Source organism: Hippichthys cyanospilos, chromosome 8 (genome assembly GCF_059441005.1).
Source record: "Hippichthys cyanospilos isolate Australia breed blue-spotted pipefish chromosome 8, RoL_Hcya_1.0, whole genome shotgun sequence".
In the NCBI taxonomy this organism is placed as follows: Eukaryota; Metazoa; Chordata; class Actinopteri; order Syngnathiformes; family Syngnathidae; genus Hippichthys; species Hippichthys cyanospilos.
The window spans coordinates 2,738,248-2,751,895 of record NC_142376.1 but is presented as its reverse complement, the minus strand read 5'-3'; the positions used below and the strand labels follow the sequence as shown (position 1 = coordinate 2,751,895).

At 39.8% G+C, this 13,648-nt stretch overlaps 1 protein-coding gene and 1 long non-coding RNA gene across 3 annotated transcripts in view; one reads left to right on the top strand and one right to left on the bottom strand.

The window, feature by feature from the left end:
* The window catches only part of grid1a (glutamate receptor, ionotropic, delta 1a), a 275,198-nt gene that overhangs the window by 213,084 nt on the left and 48,466 nt on the right, over positions 1 to 13,648 (top strand). For both annotated transcript variants that reach the window (XM_088421868.1, XM_088421869.1), the window contains exon 6: positions 11,153 to 11,326. In XM_088421868.1, the coding sequence (XP_088277994.1) occupies positions 11,153 to 11,326 (174 nt within the window). The remainder of the gene's footprint in view (positions 1 to 11,152; positions 11,327 to 13,648) is intronic.
* Positions 1 to 13,648, bottom strand: part of LOC148419839 (uncharacterized) — a 48,995-nt gene that overhangs the window by 31,117 nt on the left and 4,230 nt on the right. The gene's annotated exons all lie outside the window — the stretch shown is intronic.

Here is a 13,648-nt window from a genome sequence, read left to right as displayed (position 1 = left end):
TAATGATAATTTGAAAACAATGGATCTTTTCAAATTAAGAGCAACTTAATTGGAACATGAAGTAACACACTGCTAAACTGTAAGTAATGATAATTTGAAAACAATGGATCTTTTCACATTTAGAGTAATTTAATTGGAGCCTGAAGACACCAGTTGCTAAAATGCGTTATAAGTATCGAAGTTGAAAGAAAAAAAAAAAAAACATTGCTCTTTTCAAATTAAGAGCAACTTAATTGGAACATGATTTAACACACTGCTAAAATGTAAGTAATGATAATTTGAAAACAATGGATCTTTTCACATTTAGAGCAATTTAATTGGAACCTGAAGACACCGGTTGCTAAAAAGTATCGAAGTTGAAAAATCATTGCTCCTTTCAAATTAAGAACATTAAGGAACCTGTTGCTAAATTGTAACTATAATTGGGGGGGAAGACAGCTCTTTTCAAATTAAGAGCAAATTAACTGGAACAGGAAGCAACCTGTTGTGAAATTAAAAGTAACTATAATTTGAGCACAATAGCTGATAAAATCCTGTTTTTTTTAGGTAAATAAATATGAAACAAATCCATTAACTTAAGTATGAAATTAAACGTAATTCGTTACGTATCGTAATCGTCTGATTAATATACTTGGATCATAATATATAATTAATCATATAAAGTTAAAATGTAATAATATGATAAACTAGGATTGAACATCCAGACTCTTCAATTATTTTTTTTTAAGATATGTCTTTGGGATCGAACGAGTTTGTTGTATTTTTTGAAATGATTCGGGCGGGGGGAAAAAATAATAATCATGACCTTCTCTACTTTGTGCCCGTGGACCTTAGTTGGAATTCAACCTCGTCTTGTTTTATGGCTCCATTCTGCAGGGATATAAATAATTGTACGCGCGTTTGGCGTCCGCATGCTCTCTGCTCATAACTCAAAGCCGACATTCATTTTAAACGCATGATGCGGAGAGCCGCGAGTGAGCCCCCCCCCCGCCCCCCGTATCCCCACCGGGGGGCCTCTCACATTTCATTCAAGTCCAGCTCCAACGGAGGATGTGTTAATCGGACACCGGCCACGACCGATGAATGTTGATGCCTTGCTCCAAAGGGAAGCGGGAAGAAGCGCGCGAGTGAGACGTGCGTAGCGATGAGGACGATGATGACATGGGGGATTTTTTTTTTCCGTTAATGAAGTAAACCCTCCATAAAATGATATTCGCCCTCCCGTTATGTTTAATAACCCTTGTGCAGGGTTTTGTTCAATTCTTTGATATCGAAGGCGTTTCACATCAAAGGGAAAGCGCTGAGAAATACTCAAGGGAGCTGAAATTTCACCCAGATGGCGACAACATGTCACATTTCAATCACTTCGTTATCACACTACCAGTGTGCCATCCATTGGCTAAAAGACTGCAAGAATGATGTGGAAGAATTTGCCCGATTATTGGATACAACACTGTCGTTTTTGATCTTGACATAAAAAAAAAACCTGAAAAAAGCTGAAATTTCACCCAGATGGTGATAATGTCAAATTTTAACATGGCACAATCACTTATTATCACACTATAAGTGTGCCATCCATTGGCTAAAAGACTGCAAGAATGATGTGGAAGAACTTGTCCAAATTTTGGATACAACACTGTCGTATTTGTTAAATCATTTGATCCAGACATAAAAAAGGGAGCTGAAATTTCACCCAGATGGCGATAACGTTAAATTTCAACAAGGCACGATCACTTATTATCATACTACTAGGAGCGTCCCATCCATTGGCTAATAGACTGCAAGAATGATGTGGAAGAATTTGTCCAAATATCAGACACATCACCGTCACATGTTTTTTTGGATCCTTTGATCTTGATATCAAAGAAATTTCATATCAAACGGGAATCACTGAAAAAAACACTCAAGGGAGCTGAAATTTCACCCAGATGGTGATAAGGTAAAATTTCAACATAGCACGACCACTACAAGGAGCGTGTAATACACTGGCTAAAATACTGCAAGAATGATGAGGAAAAATGTGTCCAAAAAATGGACACAATACTACATGCGGTACTTTGTCTAATCCTTTGTTCTTTACATCCAAGACATTTCACATCAAAGGGAAAGCATTGAAAGAAGACACTAGGGAGCTGAAATTTCACCCATATGGTGAGAAATATGTCAAATTTCAATATGGGACGACCACTGCGTTATCACATTACCAGGGAGCTGAAATTTCACCCATATGGTGAGAAATATGTCCAATTTCAATATAGGACGACCACTGCGTTATCACATTACCAGGGAGCTGAAATTTCACCCATATGGTGAGAAATATGTCAAATTTCAATATGGAACGACCACTGCGTTATCACATTACCAGGGAGCTGAAATTTCACCCATATGGTGAGAAATATGTCCAATTTCAATATAGAACGACCACTGCGTTATCACATTACCAGGGAGCTGAAATTTCACCCGTATGGTGAGAAATATGTCAAATTTCAATATGGAACGACCACTGGGTTATCACATTACCAGGGAGCTGAAATTTCACCCGTATGGTGAGAAATATGTCAAATATCAATATGGAACGACCACTGCGTTATCACATTACCAGGGAGCTGAAATTTCACCCGTATGGTGAGAAATATGTCAAATTTCAATATGGAACGACCACTGCGTCATCACATTAGAGAATGATGTGGAACCTGGCAAGTACGGCCGCCTTTATTGTGTTTTTGTGTTCCGAGGCAAAAAAAATATTTTCTCCTGGCGAACCCGTCGGACAACACCAAGTCATTTCAGAAAACGGGGAGGCTTCTAAATTGGATATTAAGAGTGGCGGCGCGGCGCGGGCCGAGACGAGACGGAACGGCCCCCCGTTGACCCGGCCCGGACGAAAACAGCGTGCCAACACGCAGCTAGCTTGTTTCGCCGTCTCAAATTCAGATGGATTACACAAGCGGGAAGGAAGTTGTTGTGTTGTTTTTGTACAACGGCGACACTGGACGAGGCCTTGATGGACGAGGCGGCCGCGCCCGCTGCGACGGACGAGAGTTGAGGAGGACGGTCGGGAGGTGATTGATGTCCGCCGCTAACGTGACGTGGCGTAATTGAAAGCCCGACGACGCCATCTTGGCCGCCTTAGACGCAGTTTACTGTAAAGTCAAGCTAAAGATGCCGCTTGCGTTATCGACAATTTTCATTTAGGACCATAACTTTTTTTACTGCTGGTTTACCTTGCTATTTATATTTTTTTTTCTTTTTTTTTTGTTGCTTTTTTTCCTTTCAGAGAAGATAATATTTCAATGTATTTATCTTTTGTCAATCAAACTAAAAACAAGCGGGGGGACAAAAGCAAAAAAATAAATTAAAAAACCCAAAACAAATCGGAACTTGATTCGATTTTCAATTATGACTTTAACTTTAATTATTGCAAGTTTACCTTGCTATTTTTTTTCCTATGTTTTTGTTATTTTTGGTCCTAAATTATGATTTTGCGTTATATAATAATGTAAAAACAAAAGGCTGACCAAAAATATTTAAAAAAATGATAAAGTAACAAACTTGTCATTTTTGCTGTGAAGGTTTATCTTGCTAGTTATTTTTTTTATTTTTGCTTTCATCTATTTATATTTTCAGCTAAAGAAACAAAAAAAAATCCCCAAAAATTCACTCTTTTTTTGTGGAATTTTATTTAGAATATAATAATATTTATACACGTTACATTTATAGTTTAATGACCATAAATGACTTTCTGTTTTTCACATTATTTTTTTCTCCTTCTAAGTCACACAAGACAAAAAAAATACATAAAAATTGTATTTTTTCATTTATTTATTTGCTTATATATTTGAGGGGGCATACACTATCCAGGACTAATGAATTCTGAGAATATTTATTTATTTATTATTGATTATCAACAATATTTACTGTCCATGAATGAATTCTTCCGCAGTCCCCCCCCAAAAAAACCATGTAAGATTCATAAAAGTCTCTAAATTGATTCATAATAACATTTGATTGGAGGAATGGCAGCAAGCGTGGCTAATGTTGCGTCTGATCTTTTTCGTGAGAAAAAATGTTTTTTTTTTTTCCCCCTTCCTATCATTTCTAAGCATGTGCTTCACATTTCCAAGAATAACCACGCGCATAATGAGAGCAGTGATGAGATCTTGTACTCGTGGCAGAGTTGCCGTGACGAGCGGCGGGAAGGGCGGGGCGGGGGGGGCACGGAGCTTCTGATTGGCCGCCTTGATTGGAGATAGCGAACATTTTCGGTAGAGGGAACACTCGATGGCTTAACGGTAATTGGATGAAGACAAAGGTGTCCGGTTGTGATTGGAAAGTGAGATTAGCTACAGTTTAAGGACCGTGGACAAAATGTGCTTGTAACTCACAAGGCATTAACAAGAGTCACTTAGTGCAAATGCCTTGGAAACAAATGAAAAACGTTTTTTTGCCACTCTTAGCCGCTGACAGTCATTTTAATTTACGTGAAGTACTCGTTATTTTCCAGAGAGTGACTCTGGACCCGTGGCGTGCAGACCCCTTGTCTAAATATTAAAAAAAAAAAAAATATATATATATATATATATATATATATATATTTTTTACCTACACACACACATATACCAGTAAGCTTGAAGGAGCCAGATGGACTGTCATATATATATGACAATGATTATATATATATATATATATATATATATATATATATATATATATATATATATATATATATATATATATATATATATATATATATATATATATATATATACTGCACTGCACTGCACGGCACTGTATTGGCTGCATTAAAAAAGTAAAGAATGAAATCTCCCAAAATAACCGTTGTGGCCTGTGGCATTTATCGGAAATAAAAACCCCGCCATGTGGTCGAATTGCTAGCAAACAACAAGCCCGACGGAAACGGCAATAACAGCGTGTACCTTGTCGCGTTCTTTCTTCGCTTATTCGGTTGGCGCCAAAAGGTTGTGTCAAGTAACGGTATTCCCATCGCCGACGCCGTTTTCACCCGCCCGCCTACGCACCAGATGCGCCGCTTGGATATTTACCCACGCTAAGTGTACCCAGGCGAACCGAGCTGTACTTTGCCAATTAAAAAGTGTGACACGTTTGTGTCCATCTTGGGTCAGGCCAGCTGTCTTCACCTAATGTAGCGGTTTTTTTTTTCCGCATTATTAGGCGCACCTAAAAGCCTTGAATTTTCTCAAAAGATGACGGTGCGCCTTATAATCCGGCGCGCCTTATAATCTGCATGGAATGTGAGTTTTCATTTTGCGGGGATGAAGAAAATCAAATCACTTAATCGCCATGTGGATTCTTCCATTTTTACCTCGGCGTTTCAGTTATAAATGTGGTTTTTACAACTAGGATTTCCAGAAAATTTTGATGTTATATATGTGTCAATTTTGAGGCAATTTATATCGGGACAAAGTGTAAAAATTTGTGAAAGTGCAATTTTATAAAATGAAATGGATTGATTTAAATTTGTTTTTAAATCAACAAAACAATGTATTTTGGGATTTTTGATTGCGATTTTATGAAAAAAAAAAATTGAAACTCATTTCATGCCAGGGACATATGTTCACTTTTTTTCACAGATACTTAACTCATTCAGTGGCAGGGACTTTTTTTTTTTTCTTCGTTTTTTTTTCAAAGAATGGAGACATTCAATCCCAGATACTTAAAAAAAAAAAAACGTGAAAATGCATGCCTGAGATTGAATGAGTTAATTACTTAAGTATTAATTTAATACTTAACTATCTAGGATTTAAAACGTGAAAATACGTCCCTGGCATTGAATGAGTTCATTACTTAAGTATTAATACTTAACTATCTGGGATTTATTATCCGGACTCTCAAAAAACGTGAAAATGAGTCCCTGGCATTGAATGAGTTAATTACTTAAGTATTAATACTTAGCTATCTGGGATTTATTATCTGGACTCTCAAAAAAGGTGAAAATACGTCCCTGGCATTGAATGAGTTAGTTGAACCATAATTATATATTCGTTTTAAACTCTTAATTGGTCTTGAAATTGATCTAAATCGTCTTTTAATGTAATCAAGAGGTATTTTTTCCCCCGTTTTTTCCACATCTTTATTCTTATTTCCTAATTGAAATGTTTGCCTGACATCTGATTGTTTTGATAATCCCTTTAACACAGCTCCATCTGGTGGATGCATAACGCAACCCCTGCCTCTACTATGGCTTCTATTCTATGTGCCTTATAATGCGCCTTATATATCCCAAAAAAAAAACGTTTTAAAGGCGCGCCTTATAGTGCGGAAAATACGGCGAACCCCGCGACGGGCCGCGTTCCTTCTACGGGCGCGCTCGGGCGGAATCCAGCGCGCGAATGAAAAAAACAAACAATGGAATTACTCACACGCCATTCCGCCTTGTTGCGTTGGAATGGGAGCGATTCCGTCGCAATTACGGGCCAATTTTAAGTGCAAAAACGCTTCCAATGCAATTCTCCCGGGACCACGCCAGTCAGGCGTGAAAGTACGGCGCATTCCCACCCCTCCCCCGCACTTCTGATCCCGTCCTTGTCAAATAGTCGGACCGCGATAGGCGCGTTTGGATGTCCCATAAGGACTTGTCGCTCTCAGCAGCTTCCGCAAAGCACCTTGATGTCCAATTAATTAAAAGCGGCGCCACGATTACTGGTAAATTTTTTATTTATTTCTTGATGAAAGATTAATGGCAAGGACTGAGTGGCACACTGAGGATCGTTTAACCTTTCTGTCAGATGAGCTGGATTTGATTAATGCGCGGTCTCGTTTGCCTGTCATTGGTGCAAAGTTGCATGGCGTTTTGCGGTTTTATTTATTTATTTATTTATTTTTGTCCGCCCGACTGACGCGGTTGTCTTTCCGGTGGTTTTATTCTTTTTTTGGGGGACGCCAAGAAAGAAAACAAAACAGCGAATTTCTCACTTTTATCTCAGAATTCTGACTTTTGATATTTTTTTTTTACTTTAATTACTTTACTTTTCTTACTTTATTCTCAGAATTCGAGTTTATGTCTCACTTTTGCCTCAGAATTCTGACTCTCACTTTTAAAATCTTTTTTTTTTTGCATCCAAATGAGAATTCTTTCTTTATTCTCAGATTTCAGAAATTTCCTGTTTGTAATCATAATCCCACCGATTCGCCCACAGATTCGAAGGCAGGGGTGTCAAACAATTCAACTCTAGAACATAGATTGTGGCACAGCTAGTTGATTTCTGGCTCATCTGTTGGGAAATTATGCCACTAATGCTTCATCTTCCAATTGCTTTGCTCTTAATTCGAAAAACATGTGCTGTTCCTGTCACGGCATTAAAGAGCATTGCATTCGATTTGCTGAAATGCCAATCAAAAATCCTGATAAAATGTGACACACCCCCTGAAGAATCATTTTAATATATTCTTGCCAAGATTTTTTTTTTTTTTTTTCCTGCTGGGAGACTTCATTACGTAAAAAAAACTTTAAGTCAACATAAAACTTGACAAAATAAAGGCAGTCTCCATAACACGACATAGGAATAGTTTGCTTCATGTTCTAATTATTTTACTCTTAATTTAAAAAGCAACCCGAAGTTTTCCTGTCACGGAATTTATAGCATTAAATTAGACAAAACTTAAAAAAAAGTTTGCAAAAACTCAGTTATAATCTCACTTACGTGCCGCTAAAAAATACTCGTACCCCCATTTGAGAACCGCTGAATTATTGTATCAACAATAATGACGCTGTCAAAGCATAATCATGTGACAACACTTTAAATATCATCACAGATGAATGCGAAAATACCTCGTGGCCTACTAGTGTGTTTCCCGTACGAAAAAAAAAACAAACAACCTTGCGGCTTCATTCAGTGACACAAGTACAAATCATCATCTAAAAGTCCGAATCAAAACGTCATTTACGCAATAACACCCTCGCTCGCGATGTCAGCTGCCGATGCTATCGCTAATAACACATTGTGTCCCAGGATAAAAAAAAAAGTGCAAGCGAGAGCTGTTTACGTCGAGGGATGCAAAATACAGCATTGATGATAATTACGACGTTATCACGGCGGTTTCATCCCACATGATAGACGCGCGTATACCTCAAGTAACAAAACCTCATTCCCATAAAGTGCATCCTATCCTTTATTATGCCACAAGCGCGGTTAGAAAGCTTGCAGGGTGTTGCCATGGCGATAAAATTGCTCGAGCAAGCCCCAGGGAAGAGAGCGCCTTGTTGATATTGTGACGCGTGCTTTGTGACGTTTCCTCGGGCGCGGTGCCGCGGCACCCGCGACTTTAGCGGCGCCCGACACAAAGGTCGCCCGTGATGGCGGCGGAACGTTTGGCGCCGCTACCGGTTATTAGCTCGGACGCCGAGGTTCGGCTCCGTGAACCGCGCGGCATAATTCATCTGGGTAATTCGTCAGGACAACTCGTGAATATGCATGAGTTCCACCTGACTGCTTGTCTTGAAGATTTGAAAAGAAAAAAAAAAACATCTCATGCGACCGACAAATGACGGGAATGCTAAAAAAAACAACTGATTAAGAATGTCGGAAGTGCTTTTTTCATTTGTCGTTGCGATCGTTGGCATAGACATTCCGTCAGAGGTGTTTTAGATGGACACGCCCCTTTTGCTGCTCTGACGGACGTTTTTTTTTCCGACAGACCGCCGAATGACGAAAATGCTAACAGCTAATGAAGAATGTCGGAAGTGTATTTTTCATTCGTCTTTATAATCGTCGGTATAGGCATTCCGTCAGAGGTCTTTCAGACGGACACGCCCCTTTTGCTGCTCTGACGGACATTTTTTTTTTTCCGACAGACCGCCGAATGACGAAAATGCTAAAAAAAACAGCTAATGAAGAATGTCGGAAGTGTATTTTTCATTCGTCTTTATAATCGTCGGTATAGGCATTCCGTCATTGGTCTTTCAGACGGACACGCCCCTTTCGCCGCACTGACGGATGCTCTTTTTTCCGCCAGACCGCCGAATGACGGGAATGCTAAATGAAACAGCTAACGAAAAATGTCGGAAGTGTATTTTTCATTCGTCGTTATAATCGTCGGTATAGGCATTCCGTCAGAGGTCTTTCAGACGGACACGCCCCTTTCGCCGCACTGATGGATGCTCTTTTTTCCGTCAAACCGCCGAATGACGGGAATGCTAAATAAAACAGCTAACAAAGAATGTCGGAAGTGTATTTTTCATTCGTCTTTATAATCGTTGGTATAGGCATTCCGTCAGAGGTCTTTCAGATGGACACGCCCCTTTTTGCTGCACTGACGGACGTTTTTTTTTCCGACAGACCGCCGAATGACGAAAATGCTAAAACAAAACAGCTAATGAAGAATGTCGGAAGTGTATTTTTCATTCGTTTTTATAATCGTCGGTATAGGCATTCCGTCAGAGGTCTTTCAGACGGACACGCCCCTTTTGCTGCTCTGACGGACGTTCGTTTTTCCAACAGACTGAATGACAGGAATGCCAAAAACACAGCTAATGAAAAATGTCGGAAGTGTATAAATCATGACGACCCGTGAAGTCGGACAGACAAAAGCTCCGATGACAAAATGGCGCAGAGGTGAATGCCAGAGTCAAAGATCACACGGCGTCATTAGTCAAGCTCAGGCGGAGCACGTGCGTTGTTGAGGGACGCCATCAAGGTCCCGCTCCTTCAACGGTAACCCGGCGCTAACCCCGCGCCATCATTGTCAGGTCGTACATGAAGCGGCCGCGTCTCCGGAGGCCCGCCGCTCGTCCGCCGTCTCGCTCCGGTTCCAAGCGGGCGACGCCGTCGCTCATGAATAATGATTTTCGGTTGACCCTTCACACATGCGGCCGGCCCCTTGTCACTCACCCCGGGGGAAATCGCTGATGGGCGATTGCTGTATTAGCGGGGAAGATGAACAATTCCATTTGTTGGGTGTCACTGAATTGGATCCGTCTCACTGACGCATCGTAGTGATAATACCGCCCAACAAAACCATAGCTTTTAGCTGTTAGTTTTAGTTGGTTCTGTTCGATTTGATAAATATGTTGGTTGGTTGATTGGTTCTGGTAGTTTTGATAACTTGTTAGTTGGGTCTATTGGTTGGTTCTGTTAGTTTTCATAAATTGGTTAGTTGGTTCTGTTAGTCTTTATGAGTTGATTGGTTGGGTGGTTGGTTGGTTGGTCAGTTTAGTATTTTTTAGGTTGGTTAGTTGGTGGTTGGTCAGTGTGTTAGTCTGTTGGTTGTTACTTTTTTGCTTGGTTAATTGGTTGGTTGGTCATTCTGTTAATTTGTTGGTTGGTTGGTTGGTCAGTTAATATTTTTTAGGTTTGTTAGTTGGTGGTTGGTCAGTTTGTTGGTTGTTACTTTTTTGCTTGGTTAATTGGCCTAGTTGGTCACTCCGTTGGTTGGTCGGTCGGTCCACCTGTGACTTTATTGGTTAGTTGGTTGGTTGGATGGCCATTCTTTTAATTGGTTGCCTGCTTTGATGGTTGTTTGGTTCGGAAGGTAGGTAGGTAGGTAGGTAGGGTAAAGTAAAGTCAGGTAAGGTCAGGTAAGGTCAGATAAGGTCAGGTCAGGTTATGTTATGTTATGTTATGTTATGCTATGCTATGTTATGCTATGCTATGCTATGCTATGCTATGTTACGTTATGTTATGCTATGCTATGTTATGTTATGTTAGTTTTTATTGGTTGGTTAGATGATGGGTTACATTGTTTGTGTTAGTTGGTTAGTTTGCTTGATTTTGTTCATTGTCTGATACTTGGTTAGTTGATTGGCACCTCGGTTTGTTTATATGTTTGGAAAGGTTGTTAGCTAATTTATTCTTAGCTCATGTGTTCAGTACAACTGTGTAAATAAATGAATGAGTAACATTTTCAAAAATGAGTTCATTTTGCCATTACAGTCTGCATGAATTGAGGCCGTGACTCACCGTATTCGGAAATTGAAAATATAGGGCACTGTTTATAAATGACGTCTTCATTAATGCGCACGCCTTGTAAATATTTACGATTGTGTGTATTTTATGAGCGTTTTATTGTCGTGTTTATATTCTTTCAGTTGAACGTTCTTTTGTTTTGACTGCCCGAGGACATAAAAAGACATGTCAGCGTACCCTCCACTTGTGTTGTGTGACCCCACTAACAGGAAGTGAGTGACGCTGACATCACGGAGCTGGTTCACAGCTCCCTGGGCCGCATGACCTTCATCCGTCAGGTGTTCCCGCTGTGGAGGGACACCAACGTCCGCTGCATGCGGAACAATCACCGCATCTCCTCGCTACTGTGTGACCCCCAGGAAGGCTATCTGCAGTCGCTGGAGGTAACGTCGCCTGTCCCCGCTTCTTCATTCCATCGTTTTCACACTCTTTGTTCGCGCGGGGCTGATACGGCCATCAATCATGACGCCGTTGCCTCCTCGACTTTGTATTAAAACAAAAGCAAATGGTCCGTTGCCTGACATTTTATCAAATCGCGCTCCAGCTTGATCGTTAATTGCTTCACAGAAAGAAAACATTAAGCACCCAAAGCACTATTGTGATTTGTAACTCACTAACAATATTTTCAAAGAAAAAAAAAGACAAATCTGAAGAGAAGGTTAGTAAGATATTTCGTCAGGTTTTCTGCAGGTATTGGCAAATGTAATTTAATGCATTTAACGCCATGACAGGAAAGGTATTGTTTCCTTTTCAAATTAAGAGCAAAAGAATTGGAAAATGAAGTGACGTATTACCCCTGTAAACGTAGTTCAAAATTTTAATAAACCAGACACAAGTTTTGAATCTTTTTTAAAATGCTTTGCCGTCGATTAGGGGAGACTTGCCTCCAAAAATATTTCAAAGGGTGTACATCATTTAATCATTTGTTTTTCAGTTTTTCAAGGAGTTCAGGCATTCAATTTCAGGTACTTGTTTTTTTCCAATTTTTGTTCAACATTTGCCTAAAGCAAGGTCTAAAAATGTCTGGTACTAAGTAATTGATTACTACAAGTGAATAAATACTAAAGTAATTGCTTACTTAAGAACTGTTACTTTAGGTACTAGTAAGTACTGCGTTTTTTGCACCATGTCCTCATATAAAGTGCTTCAAAATTGGAGCATATATAATATAGAATTGTAAAAAATACATATATTACTGAAATACAGAGGTAAAAAATGACGAAAAACTCACAATTTATGCGCTGTAAAAGGTGCGCTGACTTATAAGTCAGCTTTTGTGAAAATCGAAGGCTTTTAGGTGCACCTTATACTACGAAAAATACAGTAGCTGGGATCTGGACTCTTAAACGCGCGTAAAAATACGTCTTTTGAACAGAATGAATTTAATTATTTAAAGTTTTTGTGAAAATTCAGTTGAAAAGAAATCGCTATTGCATAATTTGCCACGGCAGAACCCACAATCCCTCACGGCGCCCTAAAGTACCGGCGAAGAGAATCACTACTCCAAAAGAAAAAGCAAGAAAACCATAATTCATTTCTGTCAGAAGAAAAAAAAAAAAAACGCAGCGGCGATTGGGCTTTTTCGGCGCCGTCATCCCTCTCTTGTTGCTTATTCCTTTGCTGCAAATATTTGTCGGACAAGTTTGTTCTCGGGGAACAAGGCGCGTGTTTCATGTGCTGTCTGCGCCGCCGACATGAGGGCCACTTGTTATCAGGCGCCGCTCGCTCAGCCAGAACACCACCAACATGGGGGCGCATCCCTTCCTTCTTCTTCACGCCATCTCCAGTACACGTGCCGGCGACACACGCGCCCGTACGCAAGCGCCTTGCCGACACCAATGCAGATATTAGCTCATTATATATGCGAGTGTGTATAGATTAAGGACCCTTGATAAGGTAATCATGAGGCACATGAATGCCCATGAATATAAATGAGTGGCGTGCAAAGTGGCAGGGGACAAAGCGGCGCAGTCGAGTCAAACGTTCTTAGAAAGATTGCTTTTGCTAGCTAATAGCGGAGCAGCTAATTTCTCATTAGACCTACCAAAGTTTCGCCTGAAGCTAGACAAATTAGCATTTGAAAACGTATCATGCGAGAATCTACACCAGGTTATGGTATCGGGACGATACCAGCCGTCCGTTCGTGGTATCGGTACTCATGATATTGTTTATATTAGATTACCGTCTTTTCCGCACTATAAGGCGCAACGGATTATAAGGCGCACCCTCACTTACTATAGCATAAAACTTTTTTCCATATATAAGGCGCAGCGGATTATAAGGCTCACCCTCAATTAATGACCTATTTTCAAACTTTTTCAATCACAATATAGTAATACTCAAAGTAAGAACAATAACTCAAATAATACCTCTAAACTCTCAATAGCATCAGAACTCAATGTCAATATGAGCAACCTTGTTCAACTGTAAACACACAAAAGAAACAGGTAAAGCTTACTTTATCGGTTCATTCCCCATCTACTAATCCCAATCTCGATATTGATCCATATATAAGGCGCACCTGATTATAAGGCGCACCATCAGCTTTTAAAAAACAATTAAGGCTTTTAGGTGCACCTTATAGTGCGGAAAATACGATAATTTCTTCTTAGACCCACCAAAGTTTTGCCTGAATCTAGACAAATTAGCATTTGAAAACATATCAGGTGACTATTATAAATGGGTGAGAATCTACACCAGGTTAT